The 23,278-nt window shown below is 38.9% G+C and overlaps 1 protein-coding gene across 2 annotated transcripts in view; it reads left to right on the forward strand.

Moving 5' to 3' along the window:
- HMCN2 (hemicentin 2) overlaps positions 1 to 23,278 on the forward strand; it is a 2,554,053-nt gene that overhangs the window by 1,968,304 nt on the left and 562,471 nt on the right. For both annotated transcript variants that reach the window (XM_044058392.1, XM_044058391.1), the window contains exon 65: positions 1,236 to 1,426. In XM_044058392.1, the coding sequence (XP_043914327.1) occupies positions 1,236 to 1,426 (191 nt within the window). The remainder of the gene's footprint in view (positions 1 to 1,235; positions 1,427 to 23,278) is intronic.

Below are 23,278 nucleotides of genomic sequence, written 5' to 3' on the forward strand. Positions count from 1 at the left end.
TGTACCACCATGTACCCATTCCGACAGTTTGACTCAGTGTAACAGCAGTATGCAGCACTGTCCTTGGTGCCATTACTGTTCTGCACTGTATAGCATCACGTTGCCACATACATAGCTGGCCACATGTTAAAGGGATTTCTACAGTACTGAGTGACAAGTCTCAAGAAGGAGCATGATGTTGTTAGGTCTATGTTTTGGTGCTCTTCTTACTTTTCCCAATATGCAGCATGGTGGGCAGTAGGCACGTTTACACCCCCACAATGTTCATCATATCAATGTAGCATTCTGTGCATGTGGGGGGCGGGCTTGCAGCTATGGCTGATAGTATTATTAAGGTGCTGACCTACTACTCACAAATCCTGAGTTCACTGCAAAATTAGGACTCTTACTAAATAAAGCATATGTTCATGACTGAACTGGTACCTACAAATAATGCCCGGCAGTTTGTAAGAGAGTGCCAAGTAAATACTGCATGGGCTATATAGTATGTAGCAGTCCTGTGTGGCCTTCTGCCTACATATCTTGTCTAGTAAACTGTATTTTTCAACTGCCCCAACATGCACTTCACCCAGGCAGCCATAAGCATCCATTGCTTTGCTAGTTAAATAAACAGACTTTAAATATTATGCAGACAAACATTCAATAGTGCTAATATTAAAATATAGCATGATGCATTGTCTGCACTTGTCTAGCCATTGACTTTGTCTTACGTAAGTGATATATTTGACTAGACATTAATCAGATCTATTTATACATCTGAGATTGTTTGATGCATAAAACCAGTGTGATCTTGATGTATTTGTATCATCTGCAAAAAGTTTTGAAGACAGCTCACATAACAGCACCAGTGATTTACAATTTTTGATTACCATTCATCTTTCTGCCTGAATATCCAATTTCTCCAAACACTGTGTTCTACATCAGTTTGTAGTTATTGCAATACTGCATGACAACCAAAATTTGTAAAAGTGGGTTTAACTATTCAGTGTTTGTGTTAATTTGCAATTAGAAATTCATTTTGAAAAGTATATACAACTCTGAAAAAATACTTCTAGTTACTATTTTCCAGAGAAAGCAAACCTATATATTTTAAGAGGAAATTTAAATTACAAGATTTGCCTAGTTGTTTTTTAATACTTATAGGTTGTTATAAGTTGTGTTGGAAGAACAAGAAAATAATTTTGTGTAAGCTCTGACAGTATATTAATGTGTTTATCCCTGCAATTCTGTTTCAGTGTTGCCAGTGATTTCAACTACTCAGACAGAGCTGTCAGTCATTAAGGGCTTTCAAGCTGTATTGCCCTGCACTGCCCAGGGACTGCCTGAACCAAAGGTATCATGGGACAAAGATGGAGCACCATTACAAGATATCATTGGGAAATTCACAGTGTTACCATCTGGAGATATGATACTAGAAAACGTCATGGTAAGAGTCCGTTTCTTGTCATTCACAACTGCCTTTTTTTTTTTCTTCCTGTATTGAAGAGGCATATTGAATAATGGTTTAGGCATGTTGCCAATATACACTCAAACTGCAAAGAAAAGGAGAAGCGTAATGCAATATAATCCATTCATTTCTGCACAGTGTTCAGACAGATATAAAGCTCTTGGAAACTCTCAACGTTCATCCAAATAAACATTAGACTTAATGTAACTCTTCATTGTTCAAATAAGCTCCCAGTTCACAAGGGCATCCTAGAGGAAATGTTAACTAAAGCCACCTTAGTTTAACAAAAGCTGATTTCCTATTCAAACTATCACAGAATTATGTTTATTTCTACGCATTCCTCTTCCATAAGCAGATAACTGTCTAAAATATTTAATCACTTCCCTCCAGGCTTTTAGGAGACAAGAACGTATTTTAAATTGCTATTTCTATCACACCGTCAGTCACTAGTAATGTAGTTGTTTAGTATTGGTCAGGTTTCCTTTCCCATAGTATCTGTACCCCAGCACTAAATATTCCTTCTTTCTTATCCTGCCCCAGAGTGCTGCATTGCAGTTTGTGGATCATGGGGCTCGACTTCAGTTACTGTTCTAGTTACATCTCATTTGAAAGCTTGGTATCAGTGTGCAGAAACAGTAGTAATTGTAATCAGAAAGGACAGATTACCTGGGCCAACAGATTTAAAGAGCCTGGACAGATTCTGATGCTATCATTGTAACAGAGCCCTAGACTCTGATTTAGAAGAAATATGCATTTATTTATTAAACAAATGAAGAAATTAGTGGCTAACTTTTGTGAAAGATATTTTATGTGGATGCTACCAGGTAAAGCAGTCAAGCTGATATCTGCCTGAAAAAAAAACTCATTTTGAGATTTTTCATTTTCAGGTAGACCAAAACTTGAAGTTTTAATGTGGGCAGTTTCGACTACTTTTCTTATTATCACTTTATTCTTATTCTGTAGTTAGTTTTTCTCTCTGACACATTTGTTTCAATCATTATATTTGCTTCCTACATTTCCCTTACTTCACTTTTAGATTCATCTAAGATTAACTGATACAGTAGAGGTGTCCTCCTGCAGGACGTATGTCAAACACACACACGTGCAAGAAAGCTTGTCTAGAGAACACTTGGCTATTATACCTCAGGTCAACTGGCCCTCCTGATGTCTTTATTAGAATCTGGATCACAAACATCTCAGATGAACATCTTGTCACTGCAGTAATCTGACATCAGGATCTTTGTCCTCCATGATGGACACAGTATAGTACAAATTTCACATCAGTCAGCCTGTTCTCCATAAAACTCCATTTCATTTTGATATGAAAATCCACTGGTTGTATTAACAGGAATTTGTATGCCACTGCTGATTTTAAGTTGGACTTACTGTTAATTAATGGAATGCATACATAACAGTGGTGTGTGTGTGTGTGTGTGTGTGTGTGTGTGTGTGTGTGTGTGTGTGTGTGTGTGTGTGTGTGTGTGCGCGCGCCCTTTCCTTTAACAAACTATATGAGGAGACCAAAGAAATACATTTTTGCCTTTAGTGCCCATATTCACCAGTGGACGATATTAAACTAACATTTTAACAGAATGACCATAATGGAATTTAAATTCTGGCTATATGTATCCTTTTGATAAAAAGATTCAAAAAGCACAAAATAATTGTATCTAAATGGACTGATGTAAAGACTGCTAGAGATACAGATATATTCCTGTTCTCTAATTTACATTTAATTAATCAGTTAAAAAAACACTGGAGAAGTTTGCAGCTTTGTTAACAGAACTGGCTGAATTCGGAATGCTTGGCTCTGCTGCCATCTGCTGAGCAACGTCTAAAACTGCAATTTAATAGAAACCTGAAATAAATACTGAGAAAGTGAGGGATGGATTTGTGAGCTAGCTACAAAGGGCAAGCTTCTCTGCAAACCTTTATCAAATGTAGCCTGTTATTAAATATTAATGGCCTGCAGAAAATTGCATATTTCTGCTCCTTGATAAAAGAATACCTATGCGTAACTGTCACTTGTTGAAGACTATCCTGATGGCAAAGCACAGGCTGCATAACTTTAGTCCCTTTAGCACACAGGTCAATTTCCATGATTAGCGTGATCTCTCTAGAGCTATGTATCAGTGCAGAGATGCCCTTCCAATAAGGAAACCAGATCTGGTCATGTGAATTTCTTTGTGTTCAGTAGTCTGTACGTCAGCCTGGAAAGTGGGCAAACATATTTACTTTTGCATTTATGTATGCAGCTTTATGATGACCAAGTTACCCCTACTGGGCAGCACCAGTTACAGGGGAATCCTGGACAGAAAGGTCACCTACTTCATATTTGTGTTTAATCAAGAGCCTTATTTTTTGTTGCAGGGTAGGTGATCACTTCTCGGAACATCAAACCTAAGGGATCACTGACATCCTGTCATGGTCGACAGGTTCAGAGAAGAGCAAGAAAATGAGTGTAACATTTTCCTAATTTTCTGTGTCTTCTTCTCAGGTTTGATATATGTGGTTTGGGGTATTGGAGCTTGTGCTCACATTGGGACGGGGAACAGGTGGAGCTTGTCCCCCCTGCAAGTTTTGTGTGTGTGTGTGTGTGTGTGTGTGTGTGTGTGTGTGTGTGTGTGTGTGTGTGTGTGTGTGTGTGTGTGCGCTTTTTAGCCTTGAGATCATTGCTGGCTTGACTAGTGACCTTCCAAGGTTTTAGATGTTTTGGGTTCAAATAATTATGTTGATTAAACAAAGTGTATTTATTCATAATAGTGACCCCATTTGATCACTGGCTGGTTGAAGATGGGATATGCCTACTTTAATAATTTAAAGAAGAGTTGGGGAAGAACTTGCTTGGCTGCCTGTGATTCTAAATCTAATACATTATTTTTCATTTTTTAGCTAATTTGTTGCATTCTCTAGTACATCTCTACCAATATAGCCTTAATTGTAATACAGTAAGCTTGAAGGGGTTACCCAAACTTTTTTTGACTTTCTAATCCCCCACCCCCACAGTCATCCAAATTACAGTTATCTCCAAATCATACATGGTCACCAAATACAAATGTAGTTAACCTTTGGTTGTAAACCTGCTTGCAGCACCATGCTGTCACGAAGCTTCCTTTTATGGTTTTATAAAATTGCACCAGTCAGTGAAACTGCATGCCTCTCCAGCTTTTACTGGCAGAGTTCAGAGGCATCACTGGCTTTTTTAGTGTCTGAGGCTCTTCTCTGGATGGTGCCAGAAGATGCACATCCCTTCCTTCATTGCAAGATCAACAACAACAACAAAAGTTGATTTTCCTACTGTGGCTTAAGCCAGATACATGTCCCTTCCTGTCCCAACTCTTTGGTGGAACAGCAAAGCAAAAATAAAATAATACCTATAAATTGTAAGTAACATTTGTTTTTTTATTGGCTTGCTACAGCTTATCCTACACAAAGTGTAAATCTGATCTCTTTCTGTACCAACATTGAGAAGTACTGTTACAGAAAAAGGAATGTAGAACTGCACTTCATGATCATGCCCTCTAACAACTGCGCCAAGAGCAGCTGCCCCTTTGTGACAAGCCCATGTACCTCAACAGTCACACTCCTCCACACTTGGTCTCAAAGTGGCACAGAGGTATTCACTTGCCTTTGTTGCAGAAAGCTATGGGTTCTAGTCCCTCAACAGTTAATGGATTGGGATTGCAGACATTGCAATGCAGCATAAGGGGCGGGGGGTTGCTACACTCCTGAGTGTCTTCATTCAGATAAGAAGTTAAACCAAGGTTCCATCTGCTTTTGTTGATGGTAGCTCAGAGGGATATAAAAGATCCCTTGGTACTTCATGAAAAGATTAAGGGTCCCTTATGTATATACAAAAAATAACTCTTATTTACAGATATGTACATATTTACAAATATTAACAAGTGTACAAATATATAGATATGTAAATCTTTTTATACAGTCATACTAAATTTTCATCCCTATTAGACACCTATTCCTTTTTCCATAACCACCATCTGATTTTACTTAGTTATTGCTAAAATTAATTTACCATTAAACATAATTTCATTTATTCTTTCCATGTAACTCATATAACAAAAAATAACTTATCTATTCTTTTAATGTATTATTTACTTTCGTTCTTATAATATCCATATTTAATCACACCCATGTTTATTGTATCCACTTCTTTTATGTATTCAAAAACACTTCTTTACATACTTTTTTCCTATAACTTTTTTACATTTAAAAAAAACACATGTTCTGTAGTTTCTTCTTGACAGTGTAAACACATTCTATTACTTTTCTTTTTATATGGCATATTTTCTTTTACTGGCAATTTATCTATTACCTGTCTCCCCAAAAAATCTTGACATTCTACTTTTTGATTATACCATTTGCTTTTTATTTTTTATTCCTTTAATTTTTTCATCTGTTAGATTTTCCAGTGGTTTTACATAGTAATATTTTATCATTATATTCTTATACCATACTTTTCTTTTCCTATATGATCTGTTTTTATTTTCCACAAAATTGTTTTCCTTGGTAATATTTTATTTCATTTATACACTCTTTTTTTATTTTACTCTTTTTTACCATACCCCAAAATGTATCATACTTAGTTACACAATTTTACTACTAATTTCTGTCTTCTTCCTCATTTATCCACTTTTAATGCCTTGTACAAATTTAATGAAGCAGCACATACCACTGGGTTAATTAACCCTAAACCTCCTCCTCCTGTAAAATTATCATGAAAACATTATCTGCAATAACTCCTTTTCAAATACTGTTGGCAACAAAAATACACTTGCTAAGTATGCTTTTTATCCCATCAGTACTGAATTTATCAAATAAGCCTTTTCTCTGAATGATAATTTATACCTTCTCCAGAAAAGACAGATTTTATTTCTTATATTGTTTTTCCCCCATTGAATTCTGTTTACATCTTTATTCCCAAATTTTATACATAACACAGACATTTAATTCATTGTAAAATATATACCCCAATTTTTACTATGTCACATAAACCTTTACTTTTCTCTTTATTTAAAGCTATCCCAGTCATCTCTAGACACTCATTTGTGCAAATTATTACTTCCTTTATCCAAATTTTTTTCTATTATTATAATGTTATCTGCATATGTTAACAGAATTGGAATTGTTAACCCTTCGGGTGTTGTACACACCACCTTCTTCATTTTGCAATTTATTTCACATACTATCATATTCATAACGAATGCAAAGAGTATACAACTCAATGGACATCCACGTGTTACACCACTCTTTACATGTACCTCTTGGCTTAACCAGCCATTTACAAGTTATTTTTACTTTATTATTAGTATTCACTGACATACATAATTTCCTGACTTATATTCTTCCATTATTACCCATAAGATTTCATGTCTAGTTGTGTCAAATGCCTTATTAAAGCATGATTTTTGCTTCTTCTTTTCTGTTCAGAATATCATCCACAGTTTCTCTAGCTATCATTAAAAATTCTTGGCAACCCCTCCCCCTTTATTCTTTGTATGCTGTCATACATAATATTTTCCACTTTAGTTTCAGATCTTGTCTGTATTGTTTTCATAAAGATCTTATAATCATTATTATTCAATACCATCAGTCTCAGTTTTTTAATTGTCTTTTATCTTCCTTATTCCAAAAGACTTTAAGTATTGCACTACATAATTCTTTACAAATAAAATCTTCATTTAACCATTCATCCAAAATCTTAAAAAATATATATTTTTTTGTCAACCCTTAAATTTGTAGGCGTTTCATACCTTATTCCATCTGGGCCTGCAGCTGAATCTATATTTACTTGTCCTAATACTTTATCTAGCTTATTTAAAGAAATCTCATTTTCCAACTCTATTCTCTTTTTCTGTTAACTTTTTTTTACTTTCTGTATTTTTCACTACCTTGCGTTTTTCTTTAAACATTTCTTCTACTATTCCTTTCACTATTCATATTTTTCCTGAGTATTTTCTATTTCTCCTTTTAAATGTTTTTATTTCTCTCATCACATCACACTCTTCCTTTAATAATCTGCTTAAGTAACTCAATACCTCTCTTTTTCCTTGTAAAATATCGTTGCTTATATAACAATTCTTGTATTTTTTCTTGATTTCTTTCATATAGTTCTTTTTCTTTGTCAAAGTACTTTCTATCATTATGTTCCAAGTCTTCCAATGTATTGTTATATGTTCTTTTAGACTTTTTTTCTCTACTTTTCTCAAGTCAGGGTTCAAGCACCTAGGCAGCAAGACATTTTCCTGTGATACATTTAGTTGGGGACACATGGCTGAAGAGACCTTCAGCTGCAGAGAAATATGGCTGTTGTGAATTCATTGTGGGCAAAGAGAATCACACACTGTCATTCCCCCAGCTCTAGTAACCAAGTGTCCGGGGGCAGGGGAAATGAGTGTTGGTCTCAGTGTACAGTACATGCCTATGTAACTACAACATGTATAGGTGTGCTACAGCTTGGAGGAAATCTTGCATGCTACTGTAGTCACATTTATACTCCAGTATGAATTTTAGACAATGTTCCCTAGACACTGTGAAAGGGGATAGTGGTCCCCACATAACAGTTATAAAGTCACTGCCCATTGTGCACTGCATTTTTTACTGCCACTGGCATGCCCACTAGCCAGCCAGCTGTTGATGCCTGCCATACTGTCTGCTGTCTCATATTGCCTTGGTGACCATGAACATTATTTCCCCCCATGCATTTAATTATTGAAATTGTGGTCATGGCACCACATTCTTCCCTTTGCCCACAAGGAATTCAAAACAGCCATATTTTTCAACAGCTGAATGTTACTTCAGCCATGTGTCCCCAGCCAAATGTACCACAGGGAAATGGCTCACTGCCTAGGCACCTGAACCCCTCAAATCATATTGCCAGTATAACAATATTTTTTATATTTCTCCTTAAATATCATCCAACATTCAGACAAATTTCTATAAAATACTATTTCCATAACTGTATTACTAATTTCTTGAATTATTTTCCATGCTTTCTCATTTATTCTTTTTATTACTTTGTCTGTTTTTATATTTTTATATATTCTTTGTTTTCCTTTATCTCTAGCTATATTGTAAGATAATCAGAAAATCCTGTTTCAACTACCTCCACTTCTCCTATAACCAAACTTTCTGATACTATAAAATAATCCATTTCAGTTCTGTAAATAGCCCTTTTGTAAGGCCATAAATTTTTGTCACAAAGTTTTAAATTACCACATCTTATAACTTCTAATATTTATCTTATATAATTTCCTTTTTTTACACTTGCCTCTTAAGTCACATTTAAACTCTTCTGTTATGATAGTCATATCTATCACTACATAGTCTAAATCTAATGTAATAACGCTTCCTCTTCTTTACAGTCAGTAAAGGCATATAATGATATGATTCTATGTGTTTGTTCTTTCCATTTTAAATCTACAATAGTTAATCTTCCCATTTTTGCTAGAGGTACCTTAAATATCTTTACTGTATTTCTACCATATAGAGCTATTCCAGAACATCTCTCATTTCTCAAATTCCAGATTATCTTTCTTCCCTATAGTTTTTCTGTTTGTAATCTTTCATTTGTTAAAAATCTTGTGTTATCTAATATAATTACAAAGATAGTACTGTATTTTATTTTTCTGTTTATTTAATTGTTTCACTGAATGTTGTGGTCTGTCTGTCTCTCTGCAGTTAGAGAGGGTTATTGCAGTTTTCACTTCTTTGTTATTCAACATTTAACTCTTAGCCTAAAGGGTTTCTCTGTGCTTTAAGTGTTACCACATAGCTGGGAATTTATTTTCTGCTCAGTATCTGAGTGGTTTGACTGGCTGCAATCAGCTGTACTAGAAGCTGAAGTTAAGTACAACCTTGCAGTTTTAAAGATAGTACTGTATTTTATTTTTCTGTTTATTTAACTGTTTCACTGAAAATTGTGACCTGTCTCTCTGCAGTTAGAGGGAGTTATTGCTATTCTCACTTCTTTGTGATTCAATATTTAACTCTTAGCCTAGAGGGTTTCTCTGTGCTTTAAGTGTTAGACACATAGCTGGGAATTTATTTTCTGCTCAGTAACCGAGTGGTTTGGCGGCTACAATCAACTGTATTAGAAGCTGAAGTTCAGTACAAACTTAACAGTTTTAAAGACAGCACTATATTTTATCTTTGTTTATTTGATTATTTCATTGAATATTGTGGTCTGTCTGCCTCTCTGTAGTTAGAGGGGGTTATTGCTGTTCTCACTTCTTTGTTATTTGATATTTAACTCTTAGCCTAGAGGGTTTCTCTGTGCTTTGTTAGCCACATAGCTGGGAATTTATTTTCTGCTCAGTATCTGAGTGGTTTGGCTGCTACAATCAACTGTATTAGAAGCTGAAGTTCAGTACAAACTTACAGTTTTAAAGACAGCACTGTATTTTATCTTTGTTTGTTTAATTATTTCACTGAATATTGTGGTCTGTCTGCCTCTCTGCAGTTAAAGGGGTTATTGCTGTTCTCACTTCTTTGTTATTCGATATTTAACTCTTAGCCTAGAGGGTTTCTATGTGCTTAAAGTGTTACCACATAGCTGGGAATTTATTTTCTGCTCAGTATCTGAGTGGTTTGGCTGGCTACAGTCAACTGCATTAGAAGCTGAAGTTATGTACAAACTTGCAGTTTTAAAGATAGTACTGTATTTTATTTTTCTGTTTATTTAGTTGTTTCACTGAATATTTAGTTGTTTCACTGAATATTGTGGCCTGTCTGTCTCTCTGCAGTTAGTTTCCTGCCCTCTGTTCCTGTTCTTGTTTTTGTGTTAATCTTGATGGCTTTGGAATTGCCCGCCCCTCCTGTAAATCTGTGTTTGAACACTCCTCCTGGGTCCATCTCATTTGATCACTCAGCCAAGCACGGTGAGATCATATTTTGATTTTAGACACTCCTACCAGTCCCATCTGTTCAGCTCTATCCCAGTCTATTGTCATTAGCTCATTCTACCGAATACAGAGAGAACATTTGAGAAGGCCAACCCACTTAGGTCCTTAACCTTGAATTATCTTCTGCTTCTCATTTCACCCTTTCCACTTTACAAAAAAAGTAAACTTTGCTGGAATCTGCTTTTGTTCTGACGGAGTGTGCTTCTCAGCCGATACGTATATTTTTGGCACTTTTTAACTGTTCAGAGTTGAGTAAAAAAATTAATTTAGCTCAGAATACAGTTTGAATAAATTGCATTTATTTAAATTTTATTTGTTTAAATATTGCTACACACTCAATGGTGCTAGCTTGCACTGCATTAGAGTTGTTTTTAGTGCTGTTCTAGTGTGTAAAAAAAATTATAAGCATTTTTCCTGCCTTTCCTGTAACTTAGTCTAGTCCAGATACAGATTTGCTGTATCCAGGACTGTTTGTAAGCTTCTGAGGCCCCAAGCATTTCTGTGTTGGAGGGAAGTCTTCTAGCTTATCAGTGGGAGTGGTAAGCACTAAGTAGCATATCTACCAGAAGAGTGGTTTCTGGCCCAGAAATTGTAGTTTATTGGCTGTTCGGGCAGTTTTTCCATCTCTTTCAACTTTCTGGTTTAGAAGCCTGTGATTGTGCTTGTTTCCCTCCTTTTCTGTCTAACCCAGATACAGATTTGCTGTATCCAGGACTGTTTGTAAGCTTCTGCCCCCCCCCCCCAAGCCTTTCTGTGTCAGAGGTAAGCCTTCTAGCTTGTCAGTGGGAGTGGTAAGCACTAGGTAGCCTTTCTACCACAAGAGGAGTGGTTTCTGACCCAGAAATTGTAGTTTATTGGCTGTTTAGGCAGTTTTTCCATCTCTTTCAACTTCCTGGTCCAAAAGCCTGCATTTGCGGTTTTCCCACCTTTCCTATAACTAGTCTAGTCCAGATACAGATTTGCTATATCCAGGACTGTTTGTAAGCTTCTGAGCCCCCCCCCCCAAGCCTTTCTGTGTCGGAGGGAAGCCTTCTAGCTTGTCAATGGGAGTGGTAAGCACTAGGTAGCCTATCTACCACAAGAGGAGTGGATTCTGGCCCAGAAATTGTAGTTTATTGGCCGTTTGGGCAGTTTTTTCATCTCTCTCTCTCTACTTCCTGGTCCAAAAGCCTGCATTTGCCCTTTTCCCACCTTTCCTGTAATTAGTCTAGTCCAGATACAGATTTGCTGTATCCAGGACTGTTTGTAGCTTCTGAGTGGTGCCAAAGTCTGCTCTTCAATTTTTCCCTTAGACCTGCTAGTTCTCTCCTCTCCTGCATTTTTACTAACATATCAGTCTAGCACTTTACCAGACTTATTGTAGCAATTATTGTAGCACACAAAAGTGCTACCAGCACTAAACATTCTACAAGGAAACACCTCCAGTTGTTGTTTGTATTTTCGGCTTTTCCTGGTTAGGGGTCGCCACAGTGGAACTCCAGTCCACTAATTATTGGCAGTCTATTTTTATGGTGCCGAGTTGCCAGCCCGACGCCCAACCTTCAGTGAAGGCACGCCCATTCACGCATGTATTTTGGAGGCCACCCGACCGCGGGGAGGACATGCAGACTCCACACAGAAGGCACTCCAGCCGAGAATCGAACAGGAGAACCTCTTGCTGTGAGGCAACAAAGCTACCGCTGTACCACTGCAGTTTAACAGCTCCAGTATGTATTATTAATACCCACCCATCCAGGCATGTCTAAAGGTCAGTTCCCTGTGCTTTCTCCTATTAATCTGGTGAACTTGGGCATCCTGAGGCAATGTAGCAACTGCCTCATGTACACCGACAACCCTCTTCTCTTACCTCCCAACACTCAGACTTGCAAGAGATGTGCTTATATATCCATTTGGAAGCCACTCACTCTCCAGCCAAGACCGGATTAGTTGGTCAAGAGGAAAAGGTCAACACTTGCACCACACCACATGGAGCACATAGCCCTCCAGAACACACACCAGCACTGCCTTCACATAAAAACACAAACCACACACCCACCTCTGTGGAGGCTGTCAATAAAAATCTACCCAAACAGCAGAGACCTCCAAGGCAAAAACGCACTCAACCACCACAACACAACACTAATCACGAGACACATAACTCTCCTAAACAGTGTGCCACTCAACCAAAGCCCCTAAGGCAGAACAGCATGCCCAACACTGGAGTCATAGGTGACTCGATAGTGAGGCACACTGATGTCCCACTTGCTAGGTTGAATAGGGAGAAAGTAACAGTCAGCTGCCTGTCAGGATCCACCACATAATGCACGCACTCAGATCCCTCAACAACAGGTACAAATATGACTATGTCATTGTACATGTGGGTGTGAATGACCTGAGATGTACCTCCCTGGACTGCATGAAAAGAGACATGGAGGAGCTCTCGGATTATGTAGCCCAGGCGGGTATGACCATAGCCCTGAGCAGCATTCTACCATCACCCAGAATGATACCACAGTACAAGCAAAAAATGATCAATTTCATCAACTGGCTAAGTTTCTGGTGTCATTCTAACAGGATTCAGTATCTGTCTGCCTGGGATGACCTGATTAACAGACCTCGATACTTTGCCAGAGATGGCCTGCATCTGTCACCCCTGGGCTTCCGGATACTGGCCAAGGCTCTTGTCACCCTTATAGTGCCTTTTTCAGGCAGTGTTCCAAAGACCAAATTATGACCATAACAGCTACAAACAAATGCAATCTGAGGGTCGTGCTGCTCAGTGCTAGAAGTGTAAATCTGAAAATGCATTCACTGGAAGCACTCCTTGAAATGGAAAACATTGACATCTATGCTATAACAGAGACCTGGTTCAAGGCAGCAGAAAGTACCCTTGCACTACCAGGCTCTAACTCATTCCACACTTTTCAGCCCCAGAACTTGGACCGAAGCTCCAAAGGCGGTGGTGTTTCCATACTCATAAAGGATGCACACACCTCCAGGCTGGTAGCCCGACATAATGCTTCAGGGATACTTCAGGTACAGCTAACATTGGGTAAGACAGTGATTCAGGTCGTAGCCTGCTATAAGTCCCCAACAATGTCCCAAGACTCACACTCCATGTTCCTAAGCACATTGGAGAATATTAGGGTCCAACCTAACACTCTCATACTGGGCAACTTCAACTACCCCTCCATTAACTGGGAAAACTACTCATGTACCAATACACTTGCCCAATGTTTCCTGGAATTCATTAATTCAAATGCCCTGGATCAGCTCGTTCTTACCCCCACTAGAGGTAGCAACATCCTTGACCTGGTTATTACTAACATGGGCAACAGTTGCTCTACACCAATAGTTAACTCCTCCCTGGTTAGATCCGATCACAAACTAATTACCCTGAAAATCCACATCCCTCCCACCCCCCCCACCACCACCACCCCCGCAAAGGTAACCACCATGAAAAAAGTCTTCAAAGCTAACTTTGGGCTCCTAAAGACAGAGGTGGCTAACTTCATGGAACCCATGTAAATGAAGAATAGTTGTATGACCACCGAATCATAAACCAATGCACTGTACAAACACGTCCACATTGCATGGATCTTGCCATACCCAATAGAACCAAGACGCTCTCCTACACAAAAAAGGAAGCCAATCTGGTGGTCCCCTGCCATAAACAAACTCTACAACAGAAGGCAGAAACTGATGTGGAATAAGTTGAAGTCCCAAGACTGGAAAAATTCCCTTATCACCCTCAACAAAAAGTTGAGATTCCTCATCAAATCCTCTAAAGCTAGCTATGAAAACAGAATTGATGCAGATAGTAAAAACAACCACAAGGCCTTTTATAGTTATATAAAGAATCTCCATGGCAATACCCAGATTTGCTGTGAACTGCTGCACAATGGTACCTCCTATACCGAGCCAACAGATATTGCCAATATACTGTCCGACAGATTCAGTGCCAACTTTATCCCCCCTAAAGGACCAATCACAATACCAGTAGATTGCCAGACACCCAGTATTACTGCTGCACAGGCTAAAACAGCACTGTCCAAGGCCAAAAATACAGCTTCCATGGGACCTGACAATATCCCTGGCTGTGTTCTACATGAACTACAGAGTGAACTGGCACCTCACTTGTGTGCCCTGTTCAATCACAGCCTCACCTCAGGCTTTGTCCCTACCGAATGGTGCACTGCTACAGTCATCCCACAAAGGAGGAGCAGCTACAGACCCTGGGAACTATCGTCCCATTAGCCTGATGAGTCTGATATGCAAAGCTATGGAACACATCATCATGGACCTAATAAACAAGGATATAGGGAATGTCCAAACTCTGGATCCCACACAGTTTGTTTTTTGAAGGGTAGATCATGCCTGCTCAACTTGGTTGACTTCTTTGAGTCAGTCACCAGAGCTGTAGATGAAGGCAAGGGGGTTCATACAGCCTATCTTGATCTGGGCAAGGCGTTTGATACCATTCCCCATTCAGGAATCATAGCAAAACTCACTAAGCTAGGCATCAACCCCTGTATCACTAGGTGGGTTGCAAACTGGCTCACAGAACCCACAGTGTGAAAGTAGCGGACTCCAAGTCAGACTGCAGACCAGTCACGAGTGGAGTCCCACAGGGTTCGGTCCTGGGTCCTCTCCTGTTTGGTATCTACTTTTCTGAAGTCCAGGGCAACTGACAAAGTTCACTGACGATTGCAAGTTGGGAGCTATTCTTAACTCCCCAAGTGATGTTGACATCCTACAGAAAGGCCTCACTCAGACCAGCGACTGGTGTCAGAACCATGGCCTTAAGCTCAATGCCAAAAAATGTGTCATCATCCCCTTTGGGAAAAACCCGGCTCCCATGAATTACCACATCGATGGTAGTCCACTGAACATAGAAGGTGTTATAAGATATCTGGGAACACAGGTTAACAGCAGCCTCTCTTTTGACCACCACATTGCCACTGTGGTCAGAAAGTCCTTCTATGTGGCACATCTCATTACTAAGGGTTTTGCATCCAGGAAGAAAGAGGTCATTGTCTCCCTCTACTCCTCCCTCATTAGGCCAGTCATCGAGTACAATGCCCCATTTGGCATGTATCTCACTAGACACCTGTAACAACTTGAGAGGCCGCAAAAGTACCTCACAAAAAGGCTCCTTGGCCTTAAACACATGTCCTATATGGACAGACTCAAAAAAGTCCAACTATTCTCTGTCTCATATCACCTACTTAGAGCCGATCTCTGCTTGACATACAAAGCCATGTCTGATCCAGCTCGGTTAGAAATGCTACATCTAAAGAAATCCCAATCCCTCCACATCACATGCTCCAGTGACCTCAACCTCATTACCACAATCAACAGAACGCGCTGGAGGGACAGGTTCATAACCCAGAGACTGCCCTTGCTATGGAATAGACTTCCCATACATGTCAAACAGAGCACCTCACTGGCCCTCTTCAAGAGAAACCTTGATGAGTGGATGGGAAATAGAAAATTCACCCTGGGGATCACTCCAGTGGCTCTACTTGACAGAGGCACTGGGAACTAAGGACGGGTGGCACGAAGTCAAGGTAATCATATGTGCTAGGTTTGTGAAGGCTCCAGGGCCATTAGCCTAGTACACACTTATGAACCTGTGAATCTACTTCACATGTATTACACCACTTCAGAATTCCTAGTCTTCTTACTATATTCTTAATACAATTCACATTTATAGAAAGCACTCTAAAATTTTCATTTTCTCTCTTCCTTATTTACACAATTTCATAAGTTCATAGCTAATTACTAATCTGTCTTTCTTATTAGGCCATTCTAAGCCTAGCCAATTTCCTTCCCAAAGGTAAGAATCAAACACTGTACCTTGTGTGCCTATGTCAAACATCTTAATCATTATTCCAAGCCCAATCATTAGGTGTATACTTTTTCATCCAGTTCTTTCATTTTTTTCTTTTTTACTTATCCCTTTAAATTTCATTTTTCTGTCTTTTACAATTTTATCAATGGAATTCTTTTTTCCCTTTTACTACCTCCCAAATTATGTCTTCACGTATTTCAGAACTTCCTTCTATGTCCTCTTTATTATTTTTTTCTCATCAAATATTCTTCTATTTATATTACTTCTAAAATGTCTTCTCTGTTCATTTTCTTCTTTCTTTTCCCTTCCTTTTATTTTTGTTTTTGCAATCTAACCATAAATGTCCACTTTTGTTACATTTATAACATTTTGATTCACATTGATTCACATTTTAGCATCATGTCCCATTTCCTCACAAATATAACATTTTCTTGTGTTACAGTTACTTATCCTTCTTTTCTACAAAAAAAAAAAAAAAAAAAGAAACGCCTTTTGTGTTCTCCCCAGTATTTTACAAATCCTTTTGTGTTCTCCCTAGTATTTTACAAATCCTTATTCCACTCCACATTTATCATGCTTGGTATATGTATAGTTTTTTCTCTTTCTATTTTTAAAACAATATTACTATCCCAGCCATCAGTTTATAGAACCCTTTTGTCATAAACTTTTGCAATGTCCAGTACTTCTTTACATAAAGGTTTCAAATGTGCTTTCAAAGTCTCTACCTCTGAAATTGTACATTAGTTTTCTTTTTTGTTGCCCTGTTAAATGCTTTTATCGCATAAAGATTCCATGGGGTACAGTCTTTCTTATTTTCATATTTCCCACGAAAAATTTCCATTGAAAAAACAGTCTCAAATGTAATGTCACAAAAAGTCTCTCTGTCAATGAGAATAAATAAACGGTATTACCTCATGTGCTTTTACACCCAAAGGAGCCTACTAAATTGTCCCACACTTCATACCTGTCCATTTCTTTTGTCTTTTTTAGTGTGAATCCTTACCATGTACTTCCATTTTCTATTTTCTTCTGCCTTCTTTTTTGCTACTCCACTTTTGCATTCTTTTACTTTTTCTGCAAATGTTCTGTTGCCTGTCTCACCACTATTCTTCACGATTGTCTTTGCATCCTACTTTTGTATTTTTTCCATAATGTCCCCCAGGAAACATCTGCTTCATTTTCTGGCTCACTCTGCACCACCATTTCTTTAAGTAAATCTAATTATACATCCATCATTTGCTGACTCATCTCCATCAAACAGCTTTCTTTGAAACATTTACTCAGAATATTGCAGACATTCTCCAGTCTCAGTGTTTGCTTTTTTCCTCCATTTCTTTCACCACTCCATCATCTTTCTCTCTCCATCTGCCTTCCTGTTTCTCCAGGTCACCTCTGCATCTGGAACAGAAACAGGAAGTACTCCTCCAAAATGGTTCCCACTTGAAACACTAATGAGTATGGGAAGTTCCCTGGTGCCCTTGCCAAATTTTCCCTAGTAATAGAAGTATCACCCTGAGTTTCTCCTGAAGAGAGGTCACTTGCCTAGTGGGACTAACCCAATCAACAAAGGATGAATGAATAAAATAACAAAAAATGTGTTTTGCAATGATGCTATTATGTGACAAGCCCTTGTTCCACCTCATTCTAGCCAGTTCCACAGAGGTCCACTGTTACTAAAGATCACAAGAGATCACACACAGTACACCTCACTGGTAAAGTGTGGCTAAATGTTTGTCTGAACTAAGCAATAAACTAACCTTCAGCTAGAGTTCCATACTTATCCAGAAGAGATTTGCACTTGATAAGTCATTAGAAAGTTACATAGGAATATAGATCAAATGGTGGTCCTCTAGTATCTAGCTATCAGATACTGTATGGATAGGTATCAGTTGCTTGTGGGTAAAATAGGTTCACAGTATGCAGTGTCAATTTAAAAGTGCACATCCTCCAAAGGCAGGCATCCTGTCTGGTGGACACCAGCCATAAACAAACTATACAATAGAAGGAGGAAGCTACTACATGATAGAGCAAAATCCCAAAAAGGGAAGGCATCTCTGATCAGTATTAGCAAAAAACTATGGGCACTCATAAAATCGTCTAAGGCCAGCTTTGAGAGAAAAATTGCACAGGACACTAAGGACAATCACAAGGCCTTCTTTAGTTATGTTAAGAACCTGGGTGGGAATTCCCAGATATGCTCAGAATTGGTCCAAAATGACAAAATATACACCAAACCCACAGACATTGCCAACATCCTAGCTGACAGGTTCAGCGCAAACTTCTCCCCCCCCTTCCCCACCAAAAGGGCAAATATTTATCCCAGCAGAGTGCTGCCCCTGACATCTCAGATGCTCAGGTAAGAGCCGCCCTCTCCAAAGCAAAAAACACAGCATCAATGGGACCAGACGGTGTCCCGGGCTGCGTCCTACATGAACTCCAAGAAGAACTAAACCCAAACATAAAACTACTGTTCAGTCTCAGCCTTACTACAGGATATGTACCCAAAGAGTGGCGTACAGCAACATTCTCCACAAAGGTGGTGCCTCACCGGATCCTGGAAACTATCACCCCATAAGCCTGACTAGCTTGGTCTGCAAAGCTATGAAAAGGATCATCATGGACCTCATAAATAAAGATATTGGGGACCTACAGACACTGGATCTTACCCAGTTCGGCTTTATTAAGGGCAGATCCTGCCTCTTAAACCTGGTCGATTTCTTTGAAACAGTCACCAAGGCCATTGACGAGGGGAAGGTGGTCCACACAGCCTACCTGGACCTCGCAAAAGCCTTCAATACAATACCCCACTTGGGCATTATAGCTAAGCTCACCAGCTTAAATATAAACCCCTATGTCACTAGATGGGTTGCAAACTGGCTCAAGGACAGAACCCACATGGTTAGAATTGCTGGAGCCATGTCAGCCTCCAAACCAGTTACAAGTGGCGTCCCACAAGGCTCAGTCCTGGGACCTCTCTTGTTCGGCATATATTTCTCGGAGGTACAGGCCAACACGGAAGGACTGTGGCTGACCAAGTTCGCAGATGACTGCAAACTGGGCGCCATAATTGACTCTCCAGCCGACACAAGCATCCTACAAAAGGGCCTCATCGAAACAGACAACTGGTGCCAGAGCCATGGCCTCAAGCTAAATGCCAAAAAGTGTATAGTCATCCCTTTCGGCAAAAACAAAGAGCCCACAAATTACCACATAGATGGTAATCCATTAAGTACGGAAGAAGTAATTAGGGACCTGGGGACCCAAGTTGATAGCAATCTCTCATTCGACAACCACGTGGCCAAAGTGGTTAGAAAAACATTTTATATAGCCCACCTAATCATGAAGGGATTCATCACATCTAGATCAGGGGAAGTCATCATGCCTCTTTACTCATCCCTCATTAGGCCCATAATTGAGTACAATGCCCGTTTTGGGATGTACCTTATCAGACACCTGCAGCAACTGGAAAGACCCCAAAAGTACCTCACCAAGAGGATCAAAGGGCTCAAACAGATGCCATATGTTGCCCGGTTAAAGAAACTCCAGCTCTACTCAGTGGCACACCGCCTGCTCAGAGGCGATCTGTGCCTGATGTATAAAGCCATGTCCAACCCGGAATTAATGGACATGCTGCACCTCAGAAAATCCAAATCCCATCGAGCTACACGCTCGAGAGACTTGAACCTCAGCACTGAAATAAATAGGACATGCTGGAGGGACAGATTCATAACCCAGAGGCTCCCTTCACTCTGGAATAAAATCCCAGTCCAGGTTAGGCAGAGTCCCTCATTGACTCTCTTCAAGAGGAATCTTGATGAGTGGATGGGAGATCGTAGATTTACTCCGGGTATCACTTCTGTGTCACTGTTAGACAGAGGCACAGTATACTAACCTCGAAAAAGGGCATAGCAAAATTAATTTTAAAATGGGTGGCGAAAGCCAAACACACTCTGGCTAGGCTTGTAAATGCCCTAGGGCAGATAGCCTAGTATGAACCTATGAACCTATGAACATAGCATACGAAATAAGAAACATCTCACATATAAATTAAGAAAAAGAAAACATTACAGGTTGTTCAAGTTCTGAGAACCTCCAAGGTGAGCTGGAGAAAGTGAGAAAAAATACAAAACTCTCTTGTGATGACTTCTAAACGTTTTCATATCTTGACTGTGTTTTCTATAATCTCTTTTGGTCGTCCATGGAACACTGATATTAAAGTTACAGATGCCAGAGAAGAGCATAAATTATTCATGAAAGTATTTCCTTTTAATACTGTTGTGCGATCGTACTGATAGCTATAGCCTTACCTTTCAAATGCTACATATTAGAGGTTTGTCACTCACTCTGGATCCCAAAAAACTCACTGTACTACAAGATGGAGGTAGTACTGGACCCTCTCAGTGTAGTTTGAGTGCACATACTCATTTGTATTGGTCTTTAGTCTACAAATACCAAACTGAAGTCTACTGGATTCCAATGTGCTTGTCAGTCTCATTCTCAAGACTGATCTCAAGTTGTACATTTTTCTGAAGGACTTGATCCTGTCTGAAGTGCACCCAGGCATTTAAGTGTTTAACTTCCGTTTGTACCCAGGCATTTAAGTGTTTAACTTCTGTTTGCTTACACTACCTCAGCTGCTATATGACAGTCAAGTTTGTAAGGTAGGTGATGCAGGTGTAGCTGTGATGCTCTTGACTAAGTGTCCTAAATAACTTATAAACAAAACAATGGACTAGCAGCATACTATAAAACAAATAAAAAGAAAAAACGCTACTCAGGAATCACAAACCAGAATTTATAACATCCAGAAACACATCAGTTTAAGCGCTTTTGTTCACTCTGGTAAGGAACTTCTTCAGAAACTGAGTAAAACTAAAAGGAAACCATGCTTAAATGCAACTATTTAAAAAATGGCCATGTAATAAATTCTGGTTTGTGATTCCGGAGTAGCATTTTTTTCTTTTTATTGTCCTAAATAACTAGGATCAGGTATTTGCAAGGATTTTAAACACATCTGTCTCTGTGTTTATCGGGGTGTCTATTAGTTCATCGAAAGATTACATCATCAAACATCATTTTAATGAACATGCCATTCGTTGAACCATTCTGACTGACATTGTATTGTGGTAGGGATCAGGAAGGTTGTCCTTTCCCCACTGTAGTGCAGTCTCAGAGTGGTATATATAATTAGCAGGGAGAGAGGTTCGATGAATGGCATTTGTGATGAAATGACGTTCAACAATGTGATCCTTCAATAGTATAATATAGACCCATTTATTTGTATGTTATTTTTATGTGTTGCTCCCTGAATCACTTAGCTAGACAAATGGCAGCTTTTTTATATAAATATCAGAGTATAATCTTCAGATATTATGAACATAAGTGAAATAACATGATCATTTAGCAGTGATGTAAACAAGTTTTGTAAGCCAGTGATATGAATTTGTTTGTGTAGTGGAACATTTTCTGGTACGATTTTCCACCCATTTGGTAAAAATTATTGGAAGCTTTAAGATTGTTGCTTGCCAGAAAATTCCAAGTAGCCTGGCTAATTGGTAGTAGATGGCATTGGAAGGTTCTCAGAATGAAATTGTATGTTTATGAAATGTAAAGAAAAAGTCCAGCTAGATGCTATCTTTGCAGTTGAATAAAATATCCTTGTAAGAAATGATCTACCTTATCAAGCTCAATTAACTCTCAATATATAACAAAGAATGCAAGTCATTCCCACTGCACACCATTTTATAGAAGCCATCCTTATTTAATATATCTTGTAGACTAAATTATAAAGCTGTCATCATGGTTCATATAGGTTTTGAACATTATTGTTTTGCTGCTGATTAGTAAACCTATTACTTGCAGAAGCGTTTGTGTTGCCTTGATCGTACTTTCTTTCACCACAAAAATGAATGAATATGTAACACATGGGCAAAATGTAAAACAAGTGATCAAACTTAAAAATAAAAGAAAAGAAAATGCAATGGAACCGGATGTGACAATGTATATTATGTTTGCAGCATTCTGCACACCATCACTAATAATTACAAACTGATTTTTGTAAATGTCATTATTTAGCACTATATAGCACTACCCTCTCTCTGCAAAACTAGGGGCTTTTCGAAATTTTTAACATATACTGTGACTCATAAGTGTTATTTGAAAAGTCAACCGAGGGACAATACTAGGCAGACATATCTTAACTTACTTGTGACGTCTGCACTCTCGGCCAGTAATCAAGGAGACTAAATCCTCACCACTGACACTGGAGTGGGATATTCAATGGGAATGCACATGGATATACTCAGTATTTTCAGATGTAGACCTCTCTGCATCAATCACAATTTCCCTTAAGAACACACAGAGAACACATCCAGCCCGGGGTCTGGATTTCTCACTCTGTCTCTCCCCATGTCCCCATTAAGGCTCCCCTCTGGCACAGCTGTAGAGTTAAGTTCCCAGCCAAGTGCCCAAGCCAAGTCCTCTACCAGTCTCTGACTGTGAAACCAGTGCTTCATTGTCCCTGCTCCAAGTAGCTGACACACACAATCTTTGAGATTTCATTTTCACATACACACTCACACCTGAGAAAGGCTGGCACAGATTTACCAGCTGTAACCCCTTCTTCCCAGACTATAAGGTAGTTATCACTTCCACCAGGCACTACAAAGCCAGCTACCTAAGGCACTTGCAAGAGTACCCCATTATAATGAGTGAAATTAATTTTAATGCAAATGATAATGCTGACCAAACAGCAAGGCTTTCAGCAGTGGCCAGAGTTATCACCAAATAAATATATGCAAATACTCTCAAAACTTAAAATATTTTCTAAAAGGACCAGCCACAATGAAAGATATAAAAATATTTAATAATAAATAAGAAAAGAACATGAAAACATGAAATATCTATTTACAGTAAACACCACAGTTTCAGTCACAGGAAATATTAAAAATAACACAGATGGATAGATTCACACAGTTACAGAAAAGCAGCATTTAACAAATCCCACTATATTTTCTTGACTAATCTAAAGAATACTATTCCCTGGTCCACTTACTAGAGCAAGTGAAGATGAAGTAG

Source organism: Protopterus annectens, chromosome 16.part0 (assembly GCF_019279795.1).
Source record: "Protopterus annectens isolate FY-2018-M chromosome 16.part0, PAN1.0, whole genome shotgun sequence".
Classification (NCBI taxonomy): Eukaryota; Metazoa; Chordata; order Ceratodontiformes; family Protopteridae; genus Protopterus; species Protopterus annectens.